Source organism: Apiospora marii (assembly GCF_038362585.1).
Source record: "Apiospora marii strain CBS 49790 chromosome Unknown utg000001l_segment0_segment0, whole genome shotgun sequence".
Lineage (NCBI taxonomy): Eukaryota > Fungi > Ascomycota > Sordariomycetes > Amphisphaeriales > Apiosporaceae > Apiospora > Apiospora marii.
In genome coordinates this window covers 619,679-642,276 of record NW_027117372.1, presented here as the reverse complement: position 1 = coordinate 642,276, position 22,598 = coordinate 619,679, and the positions used below count along the sequence as shown (strand labels likewise).

The window sequence follows — 22,598 nt, the reverse complement described above, 5'->3', positions numbered from 1 at the left end:
GACAAGGTGCCCATCGCCCGGCGCATGTCGTGGGCGTCGACCCGCGAGACGACGAGAGTCGAGGACGAAGCGTACTGCCTACTGGGTATCTTCAACGTGCATATGCCCATGATTTACGGCGAGGGACGCAAAGCGTTTCAGCGGCTACAGGAGGAGATTGCCAAGGACAGCGGCGACCTCTCGCTCTTGGCGTGGACGACCTCCCCCTACGACGAAAACGACGTCAACCGCGAAGTGTGCCCGCAAGGCCAAAGGTACCATGGGGTTTTCGCCACCTCGCCGATCTATTTCCGGTCGGCCCGCAACATAAAGCATCGCATAAAGAACTTCTGCGTCGAAAAGGAGTATATGGTGACGAATCGCGGCCTCAAGATCGAGACCGCCCTAGTCATGGACGAGTCCGGAAACGTAGTCCTAAACTTGGGCGTGTCGCATAGGGACAATTGGAGCCCGACCAATTCGGACGGGTGGAAGGGCATATATCTCTCCAAAACGGCCGACGGTTACGTACGTTCGAGGCCGTGGTCGCTCTATACGGCGCGGTACCGCCGGTACCTCGCAGACGCGCCCCCCACCGTCCACATCCGCAAACACGTCAGCCCCGCCGAGTCGCAACGGCTCGAACAACGGTTTGCCGGCGGCATACGCGTACGTACACGGTCCCAGATCCAAAAAGTCGCACCAGTGCACCTGTGGGACCAGACTCGTCGGACCTTCATGCACCAAGGCCGGGGTATCAACGCCTGGGTCGTCATCCAGCTCCCAAGTCCCGCGCCCGAAAGCAGCAACGGCAGCGGGCCGCCAAAAAAGGCCCAGCAGATTCCCACGCGCGCAATCGTAGCTTGCTCAACGATGGGCTATGAGCTGGACCAGCCCGGTCGGCCGGTGTGCACCATCTGGGTCGAGGGTCAGGGGCCATGGCGCAATGCGCTTGGGTTCCTCGAAACGCGCAAGGAGATAGCGGACTATGTCATGGCTGATTACCTTGTCAATCTTATTGCGGCCACAAGTTCGGATTTCTCGACCAGTTCGATGAGTTTGCCGTTTTTCGTTGACGAGGCGGGCAATGAGCACGTTGTCGAAGCGACGCTGAGTGATTGCAACATCGAGGGCACCCGCGGGTACTTTCTCGATATTACTGTAGAGGTTCGTTCCGAACAGATACCGCAAGAAGAGGAGACATGAGACGAAATGATCGGTCTGGAACAACATGAACCTGACCGCTCTCACAACGTTGGTGAAATGCAACCGGCAGCGGGTCACGAGGGTTTACTCAACCCCAATACCATATGACCTTTCTTCCGTTACAAAGATCCCCAATGAATTGATTGTTCACCATTTCCGGGAATAGCAACCGCAGGATGCGAATGCCAAGCTCAGAGCTATCGGTCTCAATCTTGGGTTTAGGCGCACCGTCGTCAAAGTCTACACTTTAGTGCGGTTCAGCATTTCCGTCATTCGGTACAGGACCAATGCATATTAGTACTTGTAGGGTACCTATCATATCTTAAAAGCGCTATTATTGCTGTATGGTAACTCATTTCACCCCTTTGAGGAATGTTAAGGACGAATTGCCTGTGCCAGGTGAGGTAGAAACAATGAAGAGGACATACAACACAGGATTGTGGCATTTTGGATTGAATCAACGTCCCAAACACACGACCGAGGCCTAGCAAGCATCTGTCAAGTGCAGGGATGTACGATTGCATGACAGTATAATACATTATGCGCTATTATACAGTATAATTGCATTATGCTGCATAGTGTATTATACAGCACGCCATCGGACGGATAACCTCATCCATACAGCTATCCGGACGACGAGGCTCGCACGGCGACGTCCGATACGTATCGGTAGCCTCGCATCGATGAAACTGCCTGCCGAACTTTGCGATTAAGAGGGCATCCGGACGCCGACGTCACGGAATAACATTATGCAGGTTTGTATGGTATAATGCACTATTCAAGGGAATTACCGGCATTATACTTATTCGTGCATAATGCGCATAACGTACATCCCTAGTCAAGTGACCTAGTTCCATGTCAGCATCATAGGCAAGGTAAAGTGCGGACCAATGTCTAGCGTCGGGATTCCTCAAAGCCGGGTCCGGCACGGCTTTCCATTCGGACAGCTACATCTTATCTTCCCCACACCGCTAAAGCCTAAGTTCACACCTACATCTTCGGCTCTGGCTAGGCCATCGGGCTCGCGGGGACTGAATCATGGATACTTATATTGAAGCACCAGGAGCACTCTGCTTGGTGTTCAATCTGTCTCTCAAGCCCACCGCCAAGCTCGACAAGGCGGCCATCGTCAGTTCAATTGCGTACTGATTCCTTGTACCATCTCTCTGCTTGCGGAACCAGATCATATACAATGTGTTTCACCCTCTCCCTCGAGTTGCTCTCCTCACGGATGAGTCTGTACCGCAACTCCATAGTTTCGGTCCGCTGTAGCCATCGCAGCCCCTGGCGTCAGCTGCGGTAGTACGGATCGCCCATGTTGATCTCGAGAAAAAAGCGGGTTGTTGCGACAGTAGGTCTCGCGCTTGCTCCAGCCCTTTCACGGCGTCCTTCTACTAACCGAGAACTGAAGAACCAGTCTACCCATCAAAGACATGGCGGACGGGTTGCTTCATCATGATCCATGAATCTCATCGTGATGTCCCCTCGGCTATTACTTCGAAAGGGGGCGGGGTTGCGGGTTGCTGGAATGGGACGTGGACTTGGGGAGCCGATTGATACGATGTGATCCCTTACCGCAGAGTTGGTCCCCCAGTTGCACCCGCGAAGGAACTTATTTTCATTAGCCCTGCATAAGTACCTAATGAACTAAGCATTTCATGCACAGATATATACTTCATCTACTGGCAAAGACCATTGCAATGTGGTTGCGGTTGCATGTCAGATCCATACCTAGCATATTTGGTAGAGCTCTAGAGTCTAGCGTGTCACCCATTCGGGCCAGCCCACTAAGCGTACCTAGGCTTAGGTACATTCCGACCCCACGCTAACAATTGTGCTGCCACAAGAGATGCTGAACAATACTCCGCGGCAATCCTTAGCAAAAGTATATTCTGTATTAGACCCTGAAATCGTGCTTGTTGGATGGAAAATATATAGCAAATAGTAATCACAATTTCTGTAACGCCTGACCCGGGGTATATCCATGTTTATAATATCGTGCCAAATCCAACCCGACCAGATACCCGTTCCCGTCAAAGCAGTGCGCACTGTCGCTCACATAAATTCCATCCTCGCAAATCGTGATGTACCCAAATTCGAATCCAACCCAGATCCTCCCCAAAAGTTTCCATATCGACCCGTGTTCCATTCATTGGCTGCTTGTTTTTGAACGACGTTTGCGTGGGTTTTCCAGGTCTACACGGTCTATCAACCACGGTGTGTAATCTCTCTTTGTGCTTTTGACAGGTTCCGGCCTGGTCGGCTTTGGAACTGAGCTTGATTCGACTGTGTTGGCCGAGTTGGCTGAGTTGGCCGAGGTTTCGCCCAGAACGGGCCGCAAGTAGTCGCTGATTCGATGATTCTGGTCTGTCTTGTCTTGGAATCTCTGCCTTTTCCCTCCCTTAGAGTTGGCTGGGCTTGCCAAGCTTGCTCGTTTGACTGGCTTGACAGGCCTAACTGAGTTGCATGGGTTGACTGGGTTCCCCGAGGTTTCGTCCAGAGCAGGCCGTAACGGGTCGCTGGTTTGACGTCCGTGGCCCGTCTTGTCTTGGCCTCTCCGCTTTCTCTCTTCCTTGTATAGATGGATGGCCGCCTGCTTGGGGAGTGTTTCTGTGGTAGGAAGAGACTGAGCGATGTTAGGATATTTAGCCTTGAAGTCTTGAAGAAGGTTTTTCTTCCACTCGTCGATACAGTCCCACTGGTTGCTGTTAACTATCGCCGCCAGCTGGTGGCCGTAGGAAGATGCGCCAATATCGAAGGCGATGGCTGGGCCACAAGACTCGACGCCAATGGAGAGAATATTAATTGCAAGAAAGCAGTTTGGAATTGAGAATATATCGGGCCTTGCCGACCTCAGGTCCTCCTCCTTAAGTTCCTTGACCATAACGACACCGTCCAGGGTCTTCTCGTGGTACAAGACATGTTTTCCTCCGAATAAGAAGACATCACTGTTGTTGGACATCACCGCATCCACACGACCAGCCGATTGCAAGGCGGCACATTCCGCCACAGCTTTGCCTGGAGCGTCGCAGAAAGATAAACCCTCCTTCTCGAGGCGTTCTTTAGTGAGGTTGGCTATCCGCTGATGGTCGATCCTCTCATCCCCGTCTTCTGTCTCGTCGCCCGTTCCATCGGTATTAGCAGCGGAAGATGGTGCCGACGAATCGAATATGAACATAGGCTGTTTCCCGGCTTTTCGAATATTCATCGCGAGGTCGAGCAGGTCATTTGCCACCACAACATTCTTCTGACCGATGTCAATCTTATTTTTCATTATTCTTATGATCCCTTCGATGAATGATGGGACATCAACGGCGACTCGCATACGTTGATGGCTCTTGCCATCGATATATTCGGTGCCGATTCGAGATAAAGGAACGGACTCCGCGATGTTGGATATCTTAAACAGATGGCTCCATAGACCGGGAACCCTTGAATAACCGTTAGCTTGTGGCTTTGACCTAGCGGGGAAGCGGGACGGCACGGACTCCTTGGCGTTCATTGTGGTGGAAGGCAGTTTGTACGCCAGCGTGTATGCTAGCAGCTTGAAAAGATGGCTTGGATTTACATGAGTGTAGCTACGAGCGGGCCACTAGGCAGAAGAGAACGGATCCCTGGATAGATTATATAGAAATTATTTATTGTGAACGAGAAAGTAGACGGAAAATTCAGGCAGCCAGTGTTAGAAACGCGGTCGAGTCCTTGCAACGCGTTAAGTGTACCCCCACGCCCCGCGCCCCGCGCCCCTGATGATACAGCTTTTAGTAAGCTAGCATGTACGATTCCCAGGCATCTGGACTCGCCCATCGCCCGAAGACGCAGCAGTGTGTCATTCTTGTGGGTATTGCATCGTATTACTCATACAAACACGCCATCGGAGAGGTCCCTCGTGCCAAAGCAGGGTTGAGATCTATCTCCAAGATCCGTATCTTAACGGGCGCGACCGACGATCGAACCACTCTGTCCAATGCTCCGGTCGACTGGAAAATGAAGTACAATCGGCATACAGAATCAACCCTGTTGTTCCGCTTCCACTTCCGCTGCCTAGCTCTGGGAATCTGCCTTGCTCTGGTTCGCACCCCACTTACAGGGCTGTCTCTGCGCATCGGAGCCCACCCGGGCAGATGCCACTTTTAGGTGGCTACAGTTTTAATTACAGGCGCTCAAAGGTGCATGGCTTAGATACCATTACGATACTTGGCATCGGGCCAAGTACATCATATCAGAAAGGCTTGCTTTGGTGCTCGATTACGACCACGACGGCACGATCAGGCAACAGCACAACTACACAGAGAGAGAGAGAGAGAGAGAGAGAGAGAGAGACAGAGAGAGAAATGGTGGGGCCTCGCTCACTGTGACACAGCCTTGGGCGGTGCATGTGACAAGAGTAAGTAGTTCATTCTATCGTCTTTTGGGGCCCGCTATCTGCCCTACTGGTTGCGTCAATGCAGAACGTCCTTGGTCGATCAGCCGTCGTGAAAGCCCCTCTCACTACAGGGTCCTGAGGTGGATGAACTAGCAAGCGGCCGCATCTGCAGAAATAAATCGTCTTACCTAGGAGACTTGTAGGGGCTTGGCTAGCTATTCGTCTCCCAAAGTGACATTCGAAGATCGACAGGAGCAACCCAGCTGCCGTTTCAGCAGGGCTGAACCCGCTCTTCCCCGCCCTTCCACCAATGGTTTCGACATTTTGAGCTTCTGACAGTGGGTGCAAGTGACCTCTGTGGTCGCGGCAAACAGGAACTGATGCCGTTAGCCGAGGCGAGGGAGGGTGGGTTCTGTTGAAGATGTAGAGTTGAGGAGAACTTCGGAATAGGTACTTCCTCTACACTCCCTTCACTTGTCGCCATGTACTCAAGTATGTACCTAATGTATATACATGCATGTAACTAAGCCCTGCCGCGAAATCTCCCCTTCAGTCGCCTCACCAGATGGTACCAAAGGCCTAACAGCAATATGGGTATGGGTATGGAGAACAGGGTAAAGCAGCCGCTCTTGGTGTTAGGTTGATACTGACAGGAGGCCCTTGCTTTAGCTGGAAAACAGGGTTGATTTCAGTTACTTACTATATCTTGCATGACACAATGAATCTGCAGCGTAATTTGGCAGGAGGCGTGGGATTTGACAGTCTGTTAGTGTCAGTCAGTCCCAAATGCCGGGGTATTTGGGCCGTCAAATCACATGGGGAGTGGCATACTTTCTTCATGCTCCTACGAACAAATATTTTTAGTATCAGGAATGGCTAATCAGAAAATCTGGAATGCTCCAAGCATGTCGATTTAGTAGCTTTTGGTGGAAATTCATCCGTTTGTTGCCCATCCATTTACTGGCACGCTGTTTGCTCCTCTAGCCATTTGGCCGTCAAGCTCGATCTGGCTGCAGGTCGACCGTATTTCTGCTAAACGACACGGAAAGAACGATCAATCAAGGGATCCACCACATTACGAGATGATGAAGAGGAAAGAGCAAAATCAGCAGCAGAGCTTCCAGATGGACTGGAGTCCTTTCCGTTTGTTAGGCAGTCACATGGCTCCTTCTCCAATGGCGACTTCCAAAACAGCTACCTTTCCCACAACAGCACCCACAACCGGCCAGAGTCACAACGCTATCAAATCTCCAAAGCTATTTTCCCGGTATGATAATTGAATAAACTCGTTCATGAACAGTCCTGACATATCGTCAACCGTCTACCAATCCTCTTCAGTTCGGCTGTCTTTTGTCACAATTGAGAACATCAAACCCTCGAACATCGCATCGTTTCGCGATCACCACGCAGCGCACCTTAACCCAATCCAATGACTTTCACGATGGCCAACGGAAAGCACGTTCCCTTCGACTCCGCAATTGAGACGCGAACATCCTTCATGTTTCCTTGGCTGCACAAGCGAGTCGTCGATGCTATCCATGGCCAGATCGACCAGGTCACTTTCCACAAGGAGGGACAGGACAGCGAGGCCCAGGAGAAGTATGAAACCTTCATCATGGGCAAGTTCACTTGCACCAACAATCTCTGTTCCAAATCAGCATGGAGCAGCAAGAAAGTGAACATCATCATCCGGCGCTTTACCGATGGAGAGCAAAAGCTAGCCTACAACGCGACTGTTTTCAACCAACGGTGCAAGTCGTGCAACGCCTTGGGCACCTTCTCGATAGACCAGAGATGCTACGTGAACCGGGTTGCCTATCGCATCCGAAGCTGGGCAGGAGTAAAGCAAGAGCGAGCACCGTACAACTTCACCGAGACCAGCCGACCTCACGAGGAGGACCTGTGCGAGGGTTGCAAGAGAGGCCATTGCCAGCGAGGTGACTCTCAGAGAAGCCGAACAGTAGTAGTTCGTGGCGGCGAAGTGTTTTTTATCAACTGTGTATGAAAATTGGCAAGGTCATACAGGAAGCGCTGATGTCGTGGTATCAAGACTGCTGTCCGGACATTTGAAGACTCGGTACAATCATGTTCACAAACTCTAGAGCACGGATTTGGGAGGTCAGGTTGGTGGTTTGTGGACTCGATATAATGGTGGCTTATTGGCTGGGTACAGCTTCGACTCTTCAGTCTGCAATCCCTATTTTAGCTTGATCTAGTAATGGTCTTTGATCCCAGGTAGATCGGACTTGGACAGTGACGTACCGCAATACATCGCAGCGCGGTTCTATGCATGCTTTGGGACTTATGTACCATGAAATTGTGGCTTGTTGTTGAAACCGCACCAATGACAATTTGTATATTCAACTCGTACGTGTACTCATTTGAAATTGTTCGCACATATCCCGTTCCTAATTTGCTAACAGCAGCATGCTATGTCGGAACATTCCGCAAGACCCCTGCCTAATCTCGGGACGACTGTCCAGATATAACATCCTGCGACTACCTAGTCTTACTCGGTAAGATCTATGATCTCTCTAGCAAGTGAAGTATTGCGTGTCGCTAGTCCCAAAGGCGACTCCGCCGCCAATGCCTTCTTTGCCCTGGTTATATCTGGGGTGGTAGAACCCGCAGCTGGGGCGGTAGTCTGCGGCTTAGCAGCCGTTACGCCCCGATTCGGGGTGATTGATTGCAAGGGTGTTCGTCCCGCAGGGTGTTTAGGTTTCGCCGCGCATGGGCTGCTGTCGGCAGCCGAGGGCTTGGGCTTGGGTGGCCGGCCTGGGCCGCGCTTGGGGATGGTCGTATTACCCGAGTCAGCTGCGGCTCGGTCCTTGGGTGGGCGGCCTCGACCACGTTTCGGGGCTTCGCCCTCGGATTGACCACCTTCTTCCGCCTTTCTCTTGGGGTTACTGATGGGGGCCTCGGTTGGCGGCTGAAAGAGGGCAGGACAGGCTTTCTCCACGAGCCAGAACGGAAGCCACTCCAGATCCTCCTCCATCTCCTCCTTCTTGAGGTTCCCCTTGTAGGCGTCCACAATTGGCTCGGCCATGACGTCCACGGGGACTACGACGGCATGGTTGGGCTTGACTCGGATCTCTTTCGCCGCCCCTTCTCCCTTGGTCTTGATCTTCTGGACGGTGACCCATTTCGACCCGTCCGTCCCCGACGCTATGCAGCGGAGAAGCCTGCGGACCAGGAGACAGAGGTCGGTCGTCCTCACGAACTTCACCGCAAAGTGCCGGTACTTCCAGTCGAAATAGACCCGGGTAAATTGTCTCAGACCGGGGACATCGACGTCCTTGTTCCAATCGATGGCTGGTGTCGTCGTGCTCTTCTTCATTTCCCTAATGTAGTATCCGACGACGGCCAGGTCTGGAAAATGGTCACCCAGAGCGGCGGCAAGCGTGACTTCCTTCCTTCCGAACTTGCCCTCCTTCAAGTCCTTTGCGAGACGACTTCTCCAAATTGGGAACTTCTCCGCCCGCAAAGCTTCCTTTTCGGCCAGGGTCCAGAGGAGACCGCCATGATTGGACGTACCAATCTTGAGGGCGAGCTCCGGGCCGCAGCCTGGGAGGCCGGTGCTGTAGTCGCCACCGGCGAGGATAGCCATGGCGAAGATGACCCTCTGCGTCAGAGGAGGCTTCGCCCTCTTCAGGTCCTCCATCTTAAAAACCTCCACCATGCAAACCTGGTTCTTCGCATTCAGCCCCCGCAGCACGGTCTGCGCCCCGAACAGGAAGGCGTCTCCGTCGGTCGACATGACCGCGTCCACGAGCCCGGCCCTCTCCAAGGCCGCGCACTCCGCCTCGGCCTCCCCGGGCGCTTCGAGGATCGGGACGCCCAGAAAGCCGAGGAACTGCCGGGACAGGTACGCGATGTGCCGGAAGTCGCCCTCGCGCTGCTACTCGGCCTCGGACCGCAGCTGGCACGCGGCCGACGGCGTGTAGGGCCGGTAGGGCCCCGGCGCGCTCGTCTGCTTCTGGCGCTTGATCGGCGGCTTGCCCGGCCCGTCGTACACGTACACGGGCTCGACCCCCGCGGCGAGCAGGTGGCAGACGTGGTAAAAGAGCGTGCGGGTCGGATGGTTCATCCCGCCGTACTTTTTGTCAGCGGTGACGTGGTCGGTGGCGGTCTTGTACTTGTAGACGTCGATCGGGGCGTCGACGGCGATGCGCATCGGCCGGCCCGTCTTCGCGACGTGCTCGGCGTTGAGTTCCCACAGGCGCACCGTCCGGCCGGGATAGTCCGCGGTGACGGCCTCCCAGAAGCTAGAGGTGTGGACCGGTCAGCCATCATTAGCAAACATCCTCGCGGTCGGTAGACCGGCTGCCTAGTCTAACGGGGGATGGGACGAAAAACACTAAGATATATGTACTCACCCTTTAACCCCCATGGCACAAGAGACGGGCGCAAGGGTCTGTAATCACGTGGTTGAAGAGCTCGTGTGTTGGGAATCCTGGTTCACAAAAAGAAGAAGAAGAAGGAAAGATGGAGCAGACAGGATGGAATTGGAAGAAATGCGATCCATAGAGAAAAGGTCGTACAAAGCTATGGGTGCGCATGTGTTGTATGCAGAAAACACTCGATGTTTTCCACGTTCAATGTTGTATGCAACAACACTCAGTGTACTCCACGTTCAATGTCGTACGACCGTAACACAACCCCCCTCTATCATCGTTTCCAGGTGAAAAGATCCATGTCACTTCATGAACAAGCCGAGGAACAACACCTCGAGGTTGACGCACAAGATCTCATGTGTTGCAAGTGAAACATTCATGGAGGTGTACTCGTACTCTATTTTTACTTCCGACATTTTAATTTCAAATATAAGCAGCAAACATGACTATATAGACTTACCATTCACCCTTTCAACCATTAATGGCATTTGGCAATGCCTTCCCACCCTTGGCCGGCGTAGGACGCGATCGAGAAATGCCAAGCATCTAGCGCGTCGCACCCCAGATCTCAACTTCTGTAGGGCGGCAGCGGTCCCCTGTACTGTCACCCAACTTGCCCCTTGCATAAGTGGGAACCACTCATATGCCGCTGTGTGGCTCGATGCTGTTTCGACCTTCTCATAGAGCGAGGAGCATGCTGGATTTGGGCTCGATGAACCGAAGATAGGCTCTGGCATTTTAGCAATCTTTGCCAAGGCGTAATAACACCCTGAAGTATAGGTTTATCCCGAGAAAAGACCACTGTCAGCAGGAGGCTGCTGATCAAGTTTGTTGCAAGGAACGAAATGAGTACACACGATAAAATATGTTCTCTCCCCTATTCTATACATGAACGTCGCTAAATTAACAAATTCCGTGCGTGCCGTATCGCACCCCGCTACGCAAAAGCACCCACCGCCGCCATCAGGGTCGCCCCCGCAATGACCGCCAAAAAGGCGTGCATCCTATTCGTGCCCTTGAGCGTCTGATAGCTCTTCTCCGTCAGGAAGTCCTCGGCCAGCAGCTGCACCAGGCCCGCGAACAGCAGCAAGCCGCTCGAGATGGCGTTCATGAACCCCACCATCAGCAGGCCCGTCTGGCTCATCGGGTCGTACATCCGGTGCACCACGAGGCCGATCGCCTGCCCGAAGGGCGTCGTCGTTCCGTACGCCAGCACCATCAGCCACGGCCGGAGCGAGTGCTTCGGGAAGTGGATGGCGGCGATGCGCGACCCCAACGCGAGGCCCTCGAAGGTCTGGTGGAACGCGATGGCCACCAGAAATACGACAAAAGGGGGTCCTGTCGCGACCGAAACGGCCATGCCTATGAAGACGCTGTGGAAGAGGATGCCGGCTTCCAACAGTAAACATTGGATCATCAGGCGTTTCTGCTCCTCCGGGTTAGGAACATGGGGCACGCCCGTCTCCAAACTCTGGCGCTTGTGCCCGTGGCGGCGACCGCCAGCAAGTGGCCGAGAATCGTCGCCGTTCACCGGGTCGAGCTCGTCAAGATTTAGGTCCAGGTCGTCGTCTTCGTCGTCGTCATCCTTGCGGTTCGCAGCCCCCGGTCTCGCGCTGTTGGGGGGTATCGAAGTCGGAGTTGCCTCGGGCAGCGGCGAGGCGCCGGCCATAAGTCCCTCTCGGTCCCCCAAGTCGTTGAGACTCAACTCTGCTGGTCGATGGTTCGAGGCTCGCTTTGCTGCCAGGCTTCCATTGGGTGGCGCATGGGCTGCCCCGTTGGTAAGCTCTTGTAGCTCCTCCTCCTCCGACACACACCCGTGTCCGTGGGAATGTGAATGGCCAGCACCTCGGGTAGTGAGGTACGACTCAATCGACACAACAATGAGTACCGACACCATCGCAATCAAACCCGCCATGGGCCGGTACCCCTTGCTGAATATATGCGGAAGACACGGGTCGGTCAACGACATGAAGGCGGTCGGTAGGAGGTGCACGAATGCAGTTGCTAGGAGAACGCCCGTGCCGAAGTGTTGGCAGAGGAAGATGATTCGGTGCGATCGGCGGCTCGACGAGGCACGGCGCGAAAATAGAGGGAAACCGCATGCTGCCATACGTAGATATATCAGCACACTATCCAGCGAGCATATCCATGCGTGTCTATAGCTCTTGCATACCTAAAGTGGACAACACCAATATCAGGACGAGGGCGAAGACGTGTAACGGCGTGTCGTAGGAGCCCTTTTCGCCCGAACCGCAGGCCGGCTTCTTGTCCTCGGAGGGACCGGCATCTTGTCGTCTGGACATTTCGGCGAGGAGCAGGTCTGTCGGTATCGTCGACCAAGATATATCTGGCAGGCCTCGTGGTTAGCGCGTGGGGTTCCCATGCATGCACGGCTTTCAGGGTTGTAGTGATCATGTAGCACTTACCTCGGCCGTTGAGGCCCGAGAGATCTACAGTGGTGTTCATGCCGATTGGACGTTTTTATTTGAGAGTAGTTGGCATGATGGCTGCTTCTACAATTGGTCGATGCGTTGAGGAATTCCCCCTGGAACAAAGGGAGTCGGGAAATGATGTCCTTGATGTCAAAGGCCAGCTCAATCCCATTGTGCCGTTGTTGGTTGTTGTAGGTTCTGGGCGCGCACAGCCCGGTAGCTGGGGCCAGCTCCCAGGGACGTTGCTAAAAACGGGGTACAGGGGGGAAGCTCGGGGAGCGCTGATCAGAACGCTGATGGCATCGGCTTTTGGGGGCTTCTAGCTTGAGCTACGCTGCATCTGCATTAGCCGAATCAATAGCTACCCCTGTCAACGGTGCGCCACCTTGCCATTTCCCGACAACGACCATCATTATCAGATCGATTTGAGACCCGGTGGGAACTGGCATCGTGAGATTCTCGTTACACGGGGCTAAACATGATCTTGATTATCGCCAGATACTTGATAGCCTATGGCCATGCACCGAAACTTCAAACTCAGCGTAGCATGTTTGCCGCCTGTTTGCATGCGGGGACTGCGACAGTCGGATCCGCCCAAGTTTGACACATTGACAGGTGTCACGAAACTTACCATCGCAATGGGATTAAATGGCCGTCAACCGTTCAGCAACAGTCAACAGGACTGAATGCAGTGTCATGTGTATCATATCCGCTGTCGCCCACGCTTTCACATCGTTCTGGTCTACCTGAGCCCATGCAATCATAGAAACACGTGACCCATCATCATAGAGAGTAGATGGAAGCCACTCACCAAACTCATAAGCTTCGAGGTATGCTTCAAGGTATGCGGCAAACCTCGCCCTGTCGTTTCATCGTGTCGCCGAACTCCCAGAGATCAGTCCGACGCCCAATGTGAAACCATGAGAGATTGGTCAATGAAGCAGGTCTCTCTATAGTCCTATTATCAGTGGTAACCAATCGAGTATCCTAATAGAGGATATGACGAGTGCATGTTCGAGATGGCAGGTTCATGGTAGGATCCATTCATATCTGCACATTCCAATATGATGACGGCATCAGATACTTCAGTGCCAAGTGCCTCACACCGCGGTCAAGGCCGCCGAGAACCACTGCCAGCTCTTGTGGTTCTTGCATGGCGGATAAGTACCTGAGTGAGCACTGAGGCCATAAAAGCGGGCTGCCGAGCTGGATAAGCATCTGTCATGAACGTATCGTCACCTCTCATGTCCTTTGTGAGAGGGCTATGAGAGGTGGGCGCCGATTTGTAGCATGACGTCGGGGAGGGCACAAGGGGCCGGGTATTCAGCAGGTGATAAGTTGGCATTCACATCGATTGACTGACAACTGACGGCGATTGCTGGGCTGTGTATAGACCGCGAGTGGTCGATGTGATGCGTTGCTGCTTGGTGTGAAGGAGAGATGGGAACAGCTCCCTCGCAAACCCCCTTACTTAGACGCCCTCAATTGGCAATGCATCGTATCCCGACCCCAAGAGGTTCAATTGACTAGCATCGGCCCCAAAGATGCCATTGAACTTCGTAAACGACGGTGCAGTGAAAGATTCACATGTTGATGGTTGAGAACCCATCTTGCATGGAAAAGCAGCCGCGTGTCGCCAACAATGATCCAGGACCGTTATGCCCGACTAGGCAGGCCGAGATCGCAACCGTGCGTCCAAAACCGATAGGCCTTATATGCCAAGATCTTCAGCAAGCATTACCTGCCAAATGCAGGCAATCAAATTCATGCCGAGAGGAACGGAACGTGGTTAAGCTCATTGATTTGTCGGAATCGACAACTGATGGGTCATTTTCAACAAGCGCAAGTAAAGTAGGCTGGTAGGTATGCCGAAGGGGTGGTATATAGCTGTACTTATTTGTGGGATTGATAGCGGCGGACCCCAAAATACAGTACATGACAAAACCCTGCGAGAACAAGCCTGTCAAGTCTCTGCTGGGATGAGAACTTCAACAGAATATCATCACAGTAGTACTCGTATATTTCACTGTCACAATCTGGAGGGTAAGCGGGATAATCAAGACAGGTGCTGTCGGTGGAGGTTGATTCCTGCGGTCGCTTGATGCGCATTTGAAGGCTTACTTCAACCTGGTTATGACGCCCCCAATGCAACAGAGGGGGGCTAACTGATAACAGAGTGGTAGGCGTGGTGCTGTACCAAAGCTTGTCAGTAACCTCCAGGGCCGCTGCAAGTGCCCAGTGGCCCGAAAATCGGGGGCCAAGCCTGCCGCCGAGCCGCCAAAACTTTTAGGCATGGACACAATGCAACAGAACGCCCGGGGTCATTCTTCACAGCTTCCCGTTTCGTCCCTCTGCCCCGTGCTTGGTCGACGCGCCTAATCGTGCGCCGGCAACCTCGCAAGCCCCTCGCCGGATGAGGTGCTCGATCATGTGCCCTGAGTGGTCCAACTGCCCTTGAGTACCGGCGGAGATCCAGCCATGCACCTCGATCTTTGCAGGTACGAAAAACAAAGCAAAAATAAAGCCGATGGAGATGGAGACAGGCCGTTGCTGGAACGCGCTCTCCGACGAGGGGCTATGATGCGATCTCGGCGCTACTCCGAATCCAACCCAACCTGAGATCGGTCGATTGAGCTTCGCCATGGCGGTGCTTCTTCCAGTATTGCGAGCGCGGCCCTCTCTCGCTCAAGAAGTACGACCGGCGTGCCATCGCCTGCTACAGCCCCGTCCCAGCGCGGCCTCAGCACTGATATAACTGAGTCATGAGTCCGCCAACCTCATCCCATCTCATCTTATCCCCTACCTGTAAAAGCCGAAGATCATCGAAGCCATTAGTAAGGCTTGTGGGGAAACCTCTGCGTTCCCGCTGAGCCTGCCGAAGCGCCGAGAGATCCTCTACAAGGCCCTACGGTGATAAGCATCATCTCACCTCTCCAATGTACTTATCGTAATGGCACTATGTAATCAAGCACCCCTGCCGCCCAGGTGCTAGCCATTGCTGGCTTACCCCAGAATGCACGATAGGCACTTCTTCTCGCGTGCGGCCGTGCTCCTCTTTCAATGGCAGCATGAGCGGGCATGGCTCGGACACATCGCGGCATATGGAAGGCCATCACACTTGCATGTGTGCATGTGATCCATCACGGAGCCATGACGATGGGCGAACAAGACTTTTTTCTTCTTGCGTGCTGCGGCTGCCAGGCACATTATGCGAGACGTTGGGAGCCCACCCAAAGACATCTCCCCCGATGCACATTCCTTTTCCGGCGGCGCAAGATGCTTGGCTGCTTCCGGCTGTCCTGTCGGTAAGCGGAAGGTATGGCTGCCGATCTCTGACTGGCCTCGCCAACTACTACTGTCCCGTCGGTTCGAGCCTTGCTTTTTTCAGCAGCAGCCTGCACAACACGAGCAACGGCTATCGCCTGCCATCCCAGCTAGTCGACCGTCTCTGGGCCCTCGTCCGGTCCTAGTCATGCTGGATGCGACTTGTCGATCTCCACTGTCCCTCCCATGGAATCAGGGCTCCCCTGACACACACAGTTTGTCGACTCACCAAGCTCGCCTTAGAATCAAAGTATGGCGCTGGTCCAAGTAGTTGCATTGCCAAGCCTCCGTCCTCCGAATCTCTTTCCGGAATCTTCATGCCACGGCCACAATGGAGCAACCAGTATCCGCCCTACTGCCATGAGCACGAGCGCTTGCGTGCCTGGGCGCGTATGAATGAAACGTCAGGTCTCTCCTGCCATTTCGGACGGCGCTATGGAATTGGCAGGCAGTTCAGACGGGCTCCGATTCCGCGTCTAAGGCTGATTCGGAAGCTGGCAACATCGCCTTGTGGAGAGCGGCGGTGACAATGGACACGATGGAGCCATAGCCTTCTCACGACTGGAAACTTGGCCTTGAGATATCGAAGTTGTTTGCCTATATAAGGCCAGAAGATATCTCCAGTTCAACGATATCACCATCTGCTCATCAGTCCTTCGTTCTCTGACAACCAGTCCTCGCTCGCACCTCAGTCAGTCTTTGCATCTTCCCGACATCATCAAAATGGTCAACTTCCGCCAGCTCGCTGTCTCTTTGACGGCCCTCCTGCCCCTTGCCGCCGCTGCCCCGGTGGAGCAGCAGATCAAGCGCGATGTCATCCCTGGGAAGTACATTGTCTCCCTGAAGAACGGCGCCAACGCCGAGTCTCACATGAGCTGGGTCAACTCTGTCCACAAGCGCTCGCTTTCCAAGCGTGCGACTGGTGGCGTCGAGAAGACCTACAAGATCAAGGATTTCGAAGCCTACGCCGGAGAATTCGACGAGGCTACGCTCCAGGAGATTCGGAACAACCCCGATGTAAGTCAATCACTCACGACCTTGGAACGCCCATCACTGATCCCAAGCACTGCAGGTCGCCGAGGTTGAAGAGGATCAGATCTGGACCCTCTTCGATATGCCCGCCGAGGTGCAAGACCGTGCCATCACGTCCCAGTCAGGCGCCACCTGGGGTCTCGGAACCGTCTCGTCCAAGACTCCCGGCTCCACCACCTACCGTTATGACACCAGCGCAGGAGAAGGAACCTACGCCTATGTTGTTGACAGCGGTGTTCTCCAGACCCACAGCCAGTTCGGCGGCCGTGCCTCGTACGGCTACAACGCCGCCGGTGGCGCCAACGCAGACGGAATCGGACACGGAACTCATTGTGCCGGCACCATCGCTGGTACAACCTACGGTGTCGCCAAGCGCGCCAACATCATCGCCGTCAAGGTCTTCAGCGGCAGCTCGGCCGCCACCTCGGTCATCATGGACGGCTTCTCGTGGGCCGCCAACGACATCATCAGCAAGAGCCGCACCAACAAGGCCGTCATCAGCATGTCCCTCGGCGGCCCCAGGTCCACCGCCTTCAACAACCTCGTCAGCCAAGCCTACAACTCGGGCGTCCTGTCCGTCATCGCCGCCGGCAACGAGGCCCAGAACGCCGCCAACGTCTCCCCTGCTTCTGCCACCAACGCCTTCGTTGTTGGTGCCATCGACTCGAGCTGGCGCCAGTCCTCCTTCTCCAACTACGGCTCCGTCCTCTCCGTCTACGCCCCCGGCACCAGCATCCTGTCCTCGTGGATCGGCGGCAACAGCGCCACCAACACCATCTCGGGTACCTCCATGGCCACTCCCCACGTTGTAAGTCATTGCCCATGATCTGTGGATCAAAAAGTGACCACTGCTAACATTTCCGCTACAGGCTGGTCTTGCTCTCTACCTCATGGGTCTCGAGAACCTCAGCGCCTCTCAGGTCGCCGCCCGCATCCGATCTCTCGCCACCACCGGCCGGATCAGCGGCATCAGCAGCGGCAGCCCCAACCGCATCATCAACAACGGCGCCTAAATTGGCAACACCCGTTGCTGATATCCCGCGGCTTGTCGAACGGTCCTGCAAAGTCGGAGGAACAGGATCGCACGTGTTGGGGAGGATCTCTCTTATGTCTCAATTCTTTTCTGATGTTGTTACGATGGCCGATGTACATAGATGATGATGATGTTCGATAAGCTTCTTTGAATATACATTCTTCATTTGATGAGATTGAACTTCCGTACTCCCATGTGCCTCGAATATCGGGTCAATCAATTGATGGCGCTTCGGGTCGGTGGCTAGAGCAGTAGGGACATTGACAAGACACCGGACCCACTAAACAGCTAAGCGTCATTTGATTATGCCACTGATTATTCCGTTCGAGTGCTTTAAGCACTCCGGTGTTTATTCCATGTCACTTCTGGCTTAGGTAGAGAGGCGTGGTTCATTACTTAGTGCCCCATTGGCTTGAACCGGGGGACAGCTTAGCGCGGCGATCCGTCTAGGCTCCCGATCCTCTTTAGGCAGAACAGCTCCATGGTGACGGCGCGGGGCTTGGAACCTGGTCGTATAAAGGAGCGCAACAAGATTTCCCCCTCAAGTACCTCGATTACTCAAGGTCGATGCATCTGTACTGCAACTAGCTGCGACTGCTGAGTCTAGCCGCCATCATGAAAACGCTTCAACTCCCACTCGAGATCTGGGGCATCGTCTGCGAGCAGCTCGCCGACGAGCACTTCCGCCAGCCCGGCAACCCCACAAGCATGTCCACGGACAACCCCGCCGGCAGACGAGAAACCCTCCTGGCCCTATGCCTAGTCTCCAAGGGCGTCGCGCAGATGGCCCAGCGGGTCCTGTTCCGGACGTACGACTTCGGCGAGGGCCTCAACGACGGCAAGAAGCACCTGCGCTTCCTGCGCAGCCTCCTGGACAACGCGCGCCTGGCCGCGGCCGTCCGGGTCGTGATGCTCGACCACTGGATCTGCGACATCGAGCCGCACCGGGACGAGCTGGTCGCGGTCTACGGCCGCGTCGCCGCCCGGCTCGGGTTCGACGCCGCCGCCTTCCCCGTGGCGCTGGATTTCGAGGAGAACGAGCACGGTCTCGCAACCCGCGTCCCGGCCATTATGCAGCTGCTCCTGCCGCTCCTGCCGAACCTCCGCTATCTGTCCGTCACCACGCGCCACGAGGAGGATGCGCTGAAGCTGCTGAGCGACCTTCGCGAGGCCGGCGTCCTCCAGCCCTTCGCGTCCGTCGAGCGCCTGACGCTGCGCCACGGCGACACGGAGATGGGCTTCGCCCTGCTGGACTGCGCGCCCCTGCTGACCTTGACGCCCAACGCGACGACGCTGCACCTGATGCAATGCCGCGGCGTGGGCGGCTCCGAAGACGGCGACGGCGGCAGCACCGACACCGACAGCGAAGACCAAAAAGCCGCGGTCCTGACGAACGCGCTGCGGCGGTGCATGCCCGCCCGCATCAAGACCCTCGACCTCGACTACTGCAACCTCGAGCACCGGGACCTGCGGGCGCTGCTGGCCAGCTGCCCGCGCCTCGAGCGCTTCAGCTACTACTCCGGCGGCGCCATCGTCGACGAGGCGAATCGTGAGGTCGGCAACCGCCAGCTCGTCGCGTCCCTAGCCCCCGCCAAGGCCACGCTGAGACGGGTAGAACTGAATTTTGAGCATTCCTGTCGTGAGATGTCCGATGATGATGACGACGACGAAGACGGATACGACGACGATGAAGACGGAGACGGCTATGGGCTGACCCAAGCGTCATTTGCCGAGTTCCCAGTGCTGAGTAGAGTCATGTACTCGGGGAAAGTGATATTTAGTAATAGGGCTCGGCCGAGTGGTATTGACAATGAAAGCGAGGATGAGGACGATAACAACGGTGACGGGGAGGACAGCGACGAAGAGTGATCCGCGCAGGTGCTGCATTGTAATAGTTGGCAGTTGATTGGTTTCTCCTGCAGATGGATGTTGCGTTTCAGCTATGTGTTGTATCAACACTGTTTACAGGGCTCTGGACGTTATCGCTGCAGGCAACAAGCAACGAGCTTTGCTCGCGAGTTTCTGATGAACATGAGTTGCTCTATTGTCCTGTCTTCAACCATCGTTGGTGTGTATAATCAACTGCGTGATCATGCCTTCTTACGCGTATATCTACTAAGGTGGAACATTCCTCGCTGTGGCCTCGGTAGAAGTGACAGCAAATAGACACCGCCAGCTATCGGGAAAGGCCTGGCTGTTTTGATAATCCGGTGTCTTGTTCATGTTACTACTGGTTTTGGTACAACGGACAGAAAATTGACGAGCTGGGCGGGATGCGAGCGAGAATGCGGGATTGCAAAAATTATCAGATCCAATATTGGTATCCAAGCTGCTGGTCACAAGCCCCCTATTGCGATTCTTTTCTAATAATCCGATAATCAGGGTGAAAGTCGAAATCCACTCAGCTCCTGGACCGACAAACCTCCAGCAGGTTGTCGAAGGATTTTTGGTCCTCCTCGAGGTGGTCTTTGTGAAAATTGGGAACCTCTTCCGGCCAATATATCGACCCCTGCTTGTCGGCTTCGGGCCAATGCGTGGGCAGGATGCCGTTGTCGAACACGACGTAGCGCTCCGGGAACATGCTGGACCGCATGCTGTGACAGCCCTCCACGCTGTACTCTCGCTCTTGGCCCCCGTCCCATGTGCGGCGCGGGTAGTCGAACGCGAATGCCTGCAGATTCGGCAGCTCGGTAGCCAGCGCGTCAAACAGGGTGCTCCAGTGTTTGTCGTAGCCATAAGCGACACACCATTCTCCATCGTCATCCTTCAGCAGCTTCCAGTCTCGCGTGCTGGTCTTCCACTCTTCCATGTTTTCCCGGGCGATACGGATCCGGCGCACGATCATGCACCTGTGCATGACGAGCTTCTTGAGGGACTTGATGGACAGTACCCAGTCCAGCTGGTCGTCGTATGCAATCGTATAGTAGCCGAGCGAAAGCGTCTCCAATTTCGGGAAAGAGATGGCGCCTAGTTCAAAGTAGCCCGGAAATGGGCCCCAGTTGTCGGTTCTCGCGTACAAAGACAGCTCCTGGAGGTTGGCAGCGATGGGAGACAGCCACGCGGAGCAGAGATGCTTGGGGAACGTCCGCAGCTCCATCTTGGTGTAGTCGTGGTCCGGACCGTGCTCATTGGACTCCTGGACCATCTGGATATGCAGCTCATCGAGCTGGTCCATGATGTCCCGGAACAGCTCGCTTTCCGTGAACTCGGGGAGGGGTTGATTTTGCAGGTTGAAGAGGGTCAACTTGTGAAGTCTGGAGCTGCCGGCATCCTGTCGGGCTTTGATGGCCTTGAAAACAAGCTGCAGCCGTTCCTCTCGGACCTCGGCCGATTCCATGACATCGTCCCAGTAATTGTTCTCATCCGTGCCAAGGCATTGGGCGCTGAAGCCCAGCAGCAGCGAGTCCAGATTGGGGAACTTGGCGAGTGCAGACACGGCGTCCTGGAAACTCTCCTCCACCTCCTCCTCCACATCTTGTTCCGCGTAGCGATCGTCGTCCGTGATATCTTCTACCGTATGGATCACGGCACGGCGGGCCAGTTGGGCAAGGGGTGCGTTGCCGGCGAAAGCGTTCCAATGGGCGACTGCATCCTCCGTTGGGCGGATGAAGGCCTCCCTGAACAGCTCGCGGACGGCTTGGTTGTTCAGGTCCCTGCTTGCGAGGCGGATGTTCTTGAGATCCTTGATGTCGCTTGCATGGCTGATGATGTTGGCGACAATCTCGGGAGCGAGGTCCGCGAGTGTGGTAGGTGCCATTGTGGAGGGACAGGCTGAGTACGGGATGAGATGGTGTGCACTGCCTGTGATAGGGAAGTAAATGCTGGGAATGAATCAAGACAAACAGCTCGAAGGACTCGTGTGGCTTTTATGCGACAGGAAGGACGCATTGTGAGGTGCAAGTGGTTTAAGGAGAAGGAGGACTAGCGCGATGTTGCCTGCGCCAGACCCTGCCTAAAGCTACTAGCAAGAGGGCCCGCCAAGGATCGAGGATGCCTAGTGTCACACCAGCACCTTCCAGCACAAGTAAATCAGCATGGCAGAAATGTTGTGTTCCACAAAACATCTGGTGGGCAGTAGCTGTAGGTCGTACATACTCTCATAATTACCTCATCAGATTAGATTGTAGTCTAAGATCCTGCCCACCCACCTCCCTGGGCAGCAGGCTTGGTGATAGCCTCACTTGCATGACAAGCCACACAAATTACGTCAATCAAATACATGCGTTGTAACTCCCCATCGACTAAGGAGTGTTACAGGGAAGTAATACAAGCGAGAAAACTACAGGGACACAGGATGATGTTTAGACTACGGCTACTAGGAAATGTACTTGGTGGAGAGGCATGTCACTTTACACAGTTGCAATCACAATCACGATCAAGAAGTATGGCAAGAGAGCAAGTGAAGAGGGAAAAAGGATTTCATTCAAAAGTATAAAAAAAGAAAAAAAAAGTTGAGTATCAAGCGCTGTTGTGAGAGAAGCAACGCTGATGTTTGTTTGTGAACTTGTTTGAGCCTTGGCTCCCCCATTGACGAGTGTAGTTTGTTGTCGATGGGGAGAGTTGTAGAGAGTGGTATCTTTGTCCAAGGTCAAAAGTCGATTCGCTGTCTGAGTGGCGAGAAACTGGATTGAAAGACTTGTAGTGCTGTCTTGTCGACTTGGCATCGAAGCCCTCTTTGTCTGGAAACTGGAGGTTGAGAACCCCGTCGCTGACTGCCCCCGCGATGTGCAGGTTGGCCAGTACACGAGGAACTCGAGAGAGAGAGAGAGAGAGGAGGAGTTTTTGGAGAACCCCGTCGCCAACTGCCCCCGCGATGTGCAGGTTGGAAGGTA

General features: G+C 54.5%; 9 protein-coding genes across 9 annotated transcripts; 4 read left to right on the top strand and 5 right to left on the bottom strand.

Annotated features, from left to right (window-relative positions):
- Positions 1-348: 348 nt before the first annotated feature.
- On the top strand, positions 349-1,185 carry PG985_000215 (uncharacterized protein; the record flags this gene model as incomplete). The annotated part of the gene is made up of 1 exon (XM_066819984.1): positions 349-1,185. One exon carries the CDS (start codon positions 349-351, stop codon positions 1,183-1,185), a length of 837 nt encoding a protein of 278 aa, XP_066690863.1.
- Positions 1,186-3,334: 2,149 nt separating this feature from the next.
- On the bottom strand, positions 3,335-4,687 carry PG985_000214 (uncharacterized protein; the record flags this gene model as incomplete). Its single annotated transcript, XM_066819983.1, has 1 exon — positions 3,335-4,687. One exon carries the CDS (start codon positions 4,685-4,687, stop codon positions 3,335-3,337), a length of 1,353 nt encoding a protein of 450 aa, XP_066690862.1.
- A 2,305-nt stretch (positions 4,688-6,992) lies between these two features.
- On the top strand, positions 6,993-7,556 carry PG985_000213 (zinc-binding domain-containing protein; the record flags this gene model as incomplete). The annotated part of the gene is made up of 1 exon (XM_066819982.1): positions 6,993-7,556. The coding sequence occupies one exon, from the start codon at positions 6,993-6,995 to the stop codon at positions 7,554-7,556; it is 564 nt and encodes a 187-aa protein (XP_066690861.1).
- Positions 7,557-8,060: 504 nt separating this feature from the next.
- Positions 8,061-9,308, bottom strand: PG985_000212 (PIN domain-like protein; the record flags this gene model as incomplete). The annotated part of the gene is made up of 1 exon (XM_066819981.1): positions 8,061-9,308. One exon carries the CDS (start codon positions 9,306-9,308, stop codon positions 8,061-8,063), a length of 1,248 nt encoding a protein of 415 aa, XP_066690860.1.
- A 141-nt stretch (positions 9,309-9,449) lies between these two features.
- On the bottom strand, positions 9,450-9,941 carry PG985_000211 (uncharacterized protein; the record flags this gene model as incomplete). The annotated part of the gene is made up of 2 exons (XM_066819980.1): positions 9,450-9,816; positions 9,928-9,941. 2 exons carry the CDS (start codon positions 9,939-9,941, stop codon positions 9,450-9,452), a joined length of 381 nt encoding a protein of 126 aa, XP_066690859.1.
- Positions 9,942-10,882: 941 nt separating this feature from the next.
- PG985_000210 (uncharacterized protein) lies at positions 10,883-12,411 on the bottom strand (the record flags this gene model as incomplete). Its single annotated transcript, XM_066819979.1, has 3 exons — positions 10,883-12,048; positions 12,119-12,292; positions 12,372-12,411. 3 exons carry the CDS (start codon positions 12,409-12,411, stop codon positions 10,883-10,885), a joined length of 1,380 nt encoding a protein of 459 aa, XP_066690858.1.
- A 4,013-nt stretch (positions 12,412-16,424) lies between these two features.
- On the top strand, positions 16,425-17,746 carry PG985_000209 (uncharacterized protein; the record flags this gene model as incomplete). The annotated part of the gene is made up of 3 exons (XM_066819978.1): positions 16,425-16,718; positions 16,774-17,541; positions 17,603-17,746. 3 exons carry the CDS (start codon positions 16,425-16,427, stop codon positions 17,744-17,746), a joined length of 1,206 nt encoding a protein of 401 aa, XP_066690857.1.
- A 635-nt stretch (positions 17,747-18,381) lies between these two features.
- On the top strand, positions 18,382-19,635 carry PG985_000208 (F-box-like domain-containing protein; the record flags this gene model as incomplete). Its single annotated transcript, XM_066819977.1, has 1 exon — positions 18,382-19,635. The coding sequence occupies one exon, from the start codon at positions 18,382-18,384 to the stop codon at positions 19,633-19,635; it is 1,254 nt and encodes a 417-aa protein (XP_066690856.1).
- Positions 19,636-20,167: 532 nt separating this feature from the next.
- PG985_000207 (uncharacterized protein) lies at positions 20,168-21,523 on the bottom strand (the record flags this gene model as incomplete). Its single annotated transcript, XM_066819976.1, has 1 exon — positions 20,168-21,523. One exon carries the CDS (start codon positions 21,521-21,523, stop codon positions 20,168-20,170), a length of 1,356 nt encoding a protein of 451 aa, XP_066690855.1.
- Between the last annotated feature and the right edge of the window lie 1,075 nt (positions 21,524-22,598).